The sequence below is a fragment of the Lottia gigantea genome, assembly GCF_000327385.1.
Source record: "Lottia gigantea unplaced genomic scaffold LOTGIsca_30, whole genome shotgun sequence".
Classification (NCBI taxonomy): domain Eukaryota; kingdom Metazoa; phylum Mollusca; class Gastropoda; family Lottiidae; genus Lottia; species Lottia gigantea.
The window spans coordinates 583456-591558 of NW_008708987.1; the positions used below are offsets into that span (position 1 = coordinate 583456).

The window sequence follows — 8103 nt, forward strand, 5'->3', positions numbered from 1 at the left end:
AACTACCAACTATTACAACTACAAACAAGTACCTAGTTTGCCAGGTCCGCTGGAAGCAAATGTTAACTTGTCATGTAACAACCAAGTGGCTTTATTTTAGGGGTTATAGTACACTTAACCAAAATGGCCCCAAGTCAAAAGAAAAATGCCCCAAACTGGTTTATTGAAGACAGAATGGGAAATTAAAATAAACTATTCAATTTTTTTATATCTATTTATTAGAAATTCTAGAAGTCAATCTTGATTTATTTTTGCACATGGCCTAAATCATATTTTCCACGAATACATCTCAATCTTACTCCGGGCAAATCAGCCACACGCCCACCTCGCACTAACACCATACTATGTTCCTGCAAATTATGTCCTTCTTTAGGAATATAAGCAGTTTGTTCTTTACCATTGCTTAGCTTCAATCTCACACATTTACGATTAGCTGAGTTGGGTTTTTTAGGCTTTTTAATAAGTGTTTTCAAAACAATTCCTCGGAGAAGAGGCCTTCCAGCTAAAGGACCTTCTTTTTGGGGCTTCTTTTTTCGTGCACGTTGTCTATGCATCTGATTCAAAGTTGACATATATCTACTGAGGATAGAAGTGCCATTACCTGGATTGGAAATAGCTGAAGAGGAAAAAAAATGAGTTGAGTTGAGAAAATGATTATTATCTGCTACTAAACGTGTTTATAAATTGGACACTGAAATAGGCATCAATGTCAGCATCAAGGTTTTGAATTAGCTGAGATAGAAACTTAAATTTGAGGAAACTATATTCGTTAATTTTTTAAAATTTACCCAGGCCTAGAACTGGTATAACCGAGCAGGAGAAGAAAGCAATGCTTACCCTCAGTGTAGCGTAATAAGGGAGAGGGCCATTGGGCCATGGCCTACCCCTGGGCTGGGGCCTGAGAGTGAGGTAAAGATTAAGCCCTTTCTACTAAATACCGGTACTTAAAATTCATCTCATTCTCAGGCCAGCTGAAATCTGTTGCTTCTGGCAGTCCCAAGATTCCTGGCCTCAAGGGGCATTGGGTCTTTGGTGGGCCTCATGGAGAGGCGATTCTCATTGTTGGCCCCCTCCTCAGGCACTTTCTATTCGCCCCTGCCTGAGGCTGAGCCTGATGACATACCCCCAATCACATTGCAATGACATTGATTGACAATAAACAGCACTTTACTTTACCTGTTTTGCTAGATGTTGTGGCTGCACTTGAAATAAGCGATAGACCTCTTCCTAAGAGATGACCACAGAGAGATGTACATGATCGTAAAAGATTAGCCATTTCTATCTTTTATTCCTAAAAAAAACAGAAAATGAGAAAACATTTATTTATAACTAATTCGGAAATAGAACCACGATTCTGAGAGCATTTTTCACAAGCTGGCTATAGATCAATATTGGATCTGCAATATTAGATTATACAAACCTGTTACGAGTGCACTATTACATTATTTTCATGTAAATTAAAGTGCATGCATTGTGATGAAGGTCGCCCATAAAAATTATTTATATAGAGTTATGTCCCTTCCCGCAGGACCTATCATTTAAGCTATGATTTTAACTTTTTCAGTTAATTTGTTTGAATTCATTTGCTTTCTACTGTGTTGCATTCAAATACCAGTTACATTTGCTCATTTCCAAACCAAATATTATTCGAATTCATGATATATTGAGATGGAAAAAAATAAAAAAATATATCAATAATCGGTCCCTTTTCTGCTAAACATTAGGCCCACATTAAAGTTTTTTTCGCAGTGAGCAGCTGTAAAATTACACGGTTGCCCAAGTTAAAACTGTTTGTCAGTCGCCAGAAAGTTCAGAAACAAGAAATGGAAGGACACAAGAAATATTATTCCTTGGTATCCGGCGGTTGCGCTGGTATTTATGCAATGTTATCTTTTGGAAAGTTGGATCATAGACTTTTAATAGCCCTACTAACTAGTTGCCCGCTAACCAAGCGCTACAGACTGTCCAGGGTTCACCTTCGGACTTCCCCTGTCAATGTCAATGTCAATGTCAAGATTGAGGGACTGACATGGAAAGATCTTTTAGTCGTACTGATGGGCCAATGAACCAAGGCTTCTTGAGCCCAGCAGCTGCCCATGCCCAGGCCAAATTTCCATCATTGCACACTGCATGGTGTTTTGCGACTTCATTAGCTCATTCAAGTTCAGGAAAGTAGATGTTAAACTCCATTTCCTTTCATCTCAATGACTTTTTTCCCATAGGTTTTGTGGAGGTATCAATAATGCATCCAATGGATTTGATAAAAACCAGATTTCAGATCCAGAGAGGGCCAGAAGATCCAAATAGATACACGTCTCTGAGAGATTGTTTCAGTAAAATGTACAGACAGGAAGGGTTTGTATATTAGCTTAGATTTATCAGAGAATAGGTATTACATAGGGTTACAGGGTGAGAGCCAACATCGGGTTTACCCTCGGAAGCACTGGCGCAGGAATCAGAATTTTCCTTACCTTGAAGAGGATTTGAACCTACGGCACATAAACTCCTAGCATATGGCAATCCAACTTGCTTCCAACTGAGCTATTCCACTGTTCTTATTAGCCCAAACTGAAGCAGAATAGCAAAACGTAAAACCCCATTTAATTTCATTTGAGTCTAACCCTCTCCAGACTCTAGTTACAGCCTTGACAAGGTCTTTGATTGTGAGGGTCATTATAGTGCCAACTTTCAACCCCTTCAAGTTAAAAATTTGTAAACTAACCGAATCAGAACATGGTTATTAAAGATTAAACCTCAAAATGAAATTATACCTTTCAGGGCTTTATCATTTTATAAAGGTATATTGCCTCCAATTTTAGCCGAGATGCCAAAAAGAGCTGTGAAATTTTTCACATTTGAAGAATATAAGAAACTGTACAGTTTTGGGGACCATTTATCTACACCAGTTGTAAGTTTCTGTATGATTTTGTCTAACATAGTAAAAAAATACTTTTTCACCTGATGATGACAATGTAAGTTGTTGGAAACGCTGTGAACTAAAAAAGTTTTTGCAAGTTATCTATTTGTAACAGCAGAAAAATGTAGAAAACTCTTTGCGGTCTTGCGTCTCATGGCAAAAATGCCCAATATCATTTTGCTTGTCTGTATTTTAGGGAAATACTAGAATATTGAGGCATTGTAGATCTACTGGAAAATATGAATAATATAACAGCAGAAAAATGTAGAAAACACTTTGTGGTCTGTGTCTCATGTCAAAAATACCCAATGTCATTTTGCTTTCATTTAGGGAAATACTAGAATATTGAGGCATTGTAGATCTACTGGAAAATTTGAATAATTAGTAACGCTTATTATAGAAATGCTAAAAAATGTTAATATACAATCCTTTTAACTGTATATTATTTTTACCTAGATCTTGACCCTGGCAGGATTATCCTCGGGATTAACAGAAGCTGTTTTTATTAATCCCTTTGAAGTGGTTAAAGTGACGCTACAAGCTGACAGACAGAATATTCACAAAGTAAGTCCTTTTAGACCATTTACATCATGTTCAGAAGAAATATTTAAACTTAACCAGGTTGTTACTCAGAGTTTCACACTAGTCTGAGGTCTATGCCAAATCTGGCTATAGGTCTGAGCTATATTTAGCAGGGAATTCCTTTGGAGAAATCCCAGCTCATTCAAACTTAAGTTTGTTGATATTATCATAAGATCCTGCTGTATATTTTCAGCAAAAGAGTACCATACAGACAGCACGAGAGATAATCCGAGCTCATGGTTTTGGTAGTCAGGGTATGTTTAAAGGGTTAACGTCTACGTTAGGAAGGCATGGTGTTTTTAATATGATATATTTTAGTTTCTATTACAATGTTAAAGATATAGTCCCTACTTTAGAGGTAAGATATATAATAGAGATTTCTTGAAAGTATCCAGGATATCACTGTCAAAATAAATAAGGTATTTGTGTGTATAATGTGCAGTTAAAGAAAGTGTTAAGACATGACTACTGCAATGGTCGTTAGATATTATTAGCAGCTTTTACCGTAGTGATGTCATCAAACGTATAGTTTTAGCAGAAGTTTTAGAATCACAGACATTTGCCTGAAAAATGTAATGGTGCAAATTGATGATATCGGTGCCATGATGCTTATAAAAGATAAGAAAACCTCATTACAATCCCTTTTATAAGTGGTATAAATGGTAATTACAGGAACCAGTATTAGAGTTTTTAAGAAAGTTTGCTATTGGTCTAGCAGCAGGTACCATAGGATCCTGTATAAACATACCTTTTGATGTAGCTAAGAGTCGAATTCAAGGTCCACAACCTGTACCAGGTGAAATTAAATACAGAACTTGTTTTAAGACTATTCTTACTGTTTATAGAGAAGAGGGGTAAGTTAGTTTATACACCTTGTTTCTTCTACGTGAGTTACTGAACTTTGTGGCCCCCATTCCTGTTGATCCACAGGGTATCAATTACCAAATTGAGATTGATTATGAATGGCAGACTACCGATCAATAATCGATTAATAATCACAATAATTCAATTCGATTTTCGATTCTGGTTGAAACAATTATACTAAATCTTTGAAACATTACCAATCAATCTGAATCTATTAGACTAATATACAGTGGCCATCTTGTCAGAAGCAGTATCCGCTACAGAAGTAAACAATAATTTCCTCATGACCATTGACTGGTCAGAGTAATTTCATGAGTTTATGTTATGAACAAAATGTGCGATATATTTTCAAATGATATATTCCAGGGATGTTTTTGATTGATTTCTATGTGTAATTTCAGGTATCTAGCTCTATATAAAGGATTATTACCTAAAATAATACGACTAGGACCAGGAGGAGCTATAATGTTGTTAGTTAATGATTATGTTTTAACCTGGATGAAAACTAATCTGTGATTGTTATACATTGTGATACAAACTTATATTTATACTTGTATTTCAAATTATATTGGTCCATGTGAATTGGATTTTATACTTATTCATAATATTTGATTAAAGATGGGTTTCCTTATTTTTTTAGTGTCAAATTAAGCAAACTATTTGATTAACTGGTGTTCCTAATGAATTATCATGTATTCTTATTCATATCATTATGTTCTTATTGCATATGATTAAGAGTTTCAACCTATCATAAATGTCCATGTATGTTCAGTCTGGATAAACAAGAAAAACCACTTTTTGACTTTTCTTGATCGGTCACTTATTGGAATTTCTGCTGGTAATTCTCTTCTAATTTAGCTAATTATGGACATGTGAGACAAACTGGTATTTTTCCAAGTCATTAGAACACCTCCACTTTCTATTCATGTAAGTATTAGCATTTTCATTTTCATAAATGAAAATAAGGGAACCCATCTTTAAGTAAGTTGATGGTATTTTGGAAGTTTTTATATTGAGTGTTTGAGGTTTGAGCAGAGACTATAAGGATATATGGTTCTGAATGTACAATGTAGTGATTGACTTTGACGAAATTTTAATCAAAACTTTGAATTTTGAATAAGTTTGTTTGTTTATTTTATGTATAATTTTTAATGTTTTGAATGTCAAATTCAGAAGTATAACATACAGCTGGCTAACTGTATGTTTAAATATGTTACTCAATGGAGAGAAAAAATTTTCTTTTTTGAATGTACAAAACTGCTCTTATTGTCTGAGGAAATTGAAAAATTATTTGAATTTTTTCGATATTTTCGAAAATTGGAATATCAGCCTCAAAATAATACTTATAGTCTTAGAATATCTTTGCGTTGATAAAAATATGCTCTTTTGTAAGTTTGCATTGAAAAGAAACTCATTTCCTTCCTAGAAATTTCAACCCCAAAAAGTCACAAATTTTGGCTGAAAATGGACAGCTGTAAAGCAAATTTTGAATTTTGTGCTTATGTTTATATTTTTATCAAAGCAAAGACATTTTAAGACTAAAAGTACTATTTTGAGGCTGCTATTCCAATTCTCATAAAAATAATAGAAAAAATTCAAAAAACTTTTTACTTTGCTGGGACAATAGTGATATATAAGTGCCTTTTATATTAACATGATTTGTTTCTGTGTTTAAATAGTGCTCAATGCCGTGTATGCTTATGTCAGTAAGTATAAGTAGTTTGTAATCTAGTCTTTCGTGTTTCCTGTTAATTTTAAAGGGATTGTAGAGACGTTTTCTAAAAATGTTATGTGTATTGGGGACACTGATAGCATTAATTAGCCCTATTCCAATTTTCAATTAAACGTCTGTGGTTGCTGCAATTCCACTAAAACTAGGTGTTTGATGACGTCACTAATTGCAAAGAGCCCTATGCGATAAAGCATATTTTGCGATTAGTGATGTCATCAAACACTTAGTTTTAGTAGAATTGCAGGAACCACAGATGTCTGATTGAAAATTAGAATGGTGCATATTGATGTTATCAGTGTCAATATTTGACATGCAAAATTTGTAGAAAACCTCATAACTAATAATTATGGCTTGTGTTTAATTTATTTTGTTTAGTATTAATATCATTAAGTAATAAACCATTGCGTCTTATTTTGTAGAATTTGATGATTTAATTGTAAAATCAAAGTGAATACTTATCCAATAAGAACTCAGGTTGGAAAAATTCCAATATTTTTATATCTCAATGGTAATGTTATTTTTTTAATCATGTGTGTTAAATTCATTTATTGTGTTGATGGGTTTTACTTAATTTGTTATGGAAATTGTAATAAAGAAGACTAATGTTGAAAGTAATTTTGTTGTGGTCTGATATTTGAATAGTTTCAAGAGTTACTTCCCTTGTACAGATGGGGAACACAAGGCTGTGTATATTCATTGTAAAATGTGGTAAAGATATGTTGTGTAGCCTCTGTTTCTTTAAGGAATTAAACAATCATAGGAATGAGGATGACATGTAAATCATTCATTCATGGAATTTGATATTCCATTATCTAATATTTAATATCCCCCTCTCCTCTCTCCCTATTCCCATTGGGTATCACTGACGAGGGTAGTATGAAACAATCAAGTGCCGACAACAAAAACGTTCGTGTACGTTAAGGGGCATAAAAAGCATAGGTTTTTTTTTTGATGGAACTGCAGGAACTACAGATGTCTGACTGGAAATAGCAATGATGCAAAGCGATGCTATCAGTGTCTCTGCCACACATAAAAAGTTTAGTAAACCTCTTTACAACCCCTTTAACAATAAACAATGCTATGAGACGTAATGTAATGCAGACACTGATAGGATACTTTGTATATGATGATAAAAGATGAATGCTTGAGATCAGGTGATGAATAATGAAGTAGAGGAAATATGTAATGGCTGTCACTGAGAATTTACAATCCATCAAATTTCTAATAACTACAAAGACATATTCCTGTCAATCTCCAGCCTCCACTCTATAAATTTACTTTTGTTTTGGCACTTCTTTTACCAACTAACCATAAAATAGGCACCCGAAATATGCGATTGTAGAAACAAGCACGTGCGTCAATCCAGTGCACCTGCCTCACAATTCATGAATTATCTCCCCTGGATAATGTTTTTGTACTAGAAAACTCGCCTATCTGATTTGATAAGCTCGTGATTCGATTCTTGATAGACAGAAATTTGTTGAATTTGTCAAATAACCGAATTTCATCTTTTGGTGATTAGAATCGCAGTCAATTTGTGAATCAACTATAAAGATAATAGAAAACATATGAAACGAAAGATTTAGGAGATTTTCTGCCCCTTGAAAAGAATACACAAATGTTCCAAAGGCATATCATAAATAGTTTAAATTTATTTAAGAAGTAGAAAAATATCTTAGTTTAATAACTTCAAAACAATGCTTTTGAGAATCTTATACTACAGAATTTTTCAAACTTTTAGAAATTTCTTAAATAATTTACTATATGTATCAACTCGAATTTCAACCATTTATTTACATTTGATATGATTGAAATTATATATATCATTTTATATGAATGATCAGAGGCAGTGGTGTTTCTAGGGGCCGAGCAGGGGCAACAAATTTTTCAAGGGGAGGGGGGGGGGGGGGGGGGGGGGCCATTCTTTCACTATGCAAAATGACCTGCATCTTTTCCTTAAATATAGTGAATTTCTTTTTGTTATTTTCTGGACTGGAGATATAAGCTG

At 34.1% G+C, this 8103-nt stretch overlaps 2 protein-coding genes across 2 annotated transcripts; one reads left to right on the forward strand and one right to left on the reverse strand.

Annotated features, from left to right (window-relative positions):
* Positions 1–245: 245 nt before the first annotated feature.
* On the reverse strand, positions 246–572 carry LOTGIDRAFT_119163 (hypothetical protein; the record flags this gene model as incomplete). The annotated part of the gene is made up of 1 exon (XM_009057463.1): positions 246–572. The coding sequence occupies one exon, from the start codon at positions 570–572 to the stop codon at positions 246–248; it is 327 nt and encodes a 108-aa protein (XP_009055711.1).
* Positions 573–1823: 1251 nt separating this feature from the next.
* LOTGIDRAFT_161613 (hypothetical protein) lies at positions 1824–4879 on the forward strand (the record flags this gene model as incomplete). The annotated part of the gene is made up of 7 exons (XM_009057464.1): positions 1824–1872; positions 2223–2355; positions 2779–2908; positions 3374–3481; positions 3693–3857; positions 4172–4353; positions 4765–4879. The coding sequence occupies 7 exons, from the start codon at positions 1824–1826 to the stop codon at positions 4877–4879; spliced, it is 882 nt and encodes a 293-aa protein (XP_009055712.1).
* Positions 4880–8103: the final 3224 nt, after the last annotated feature.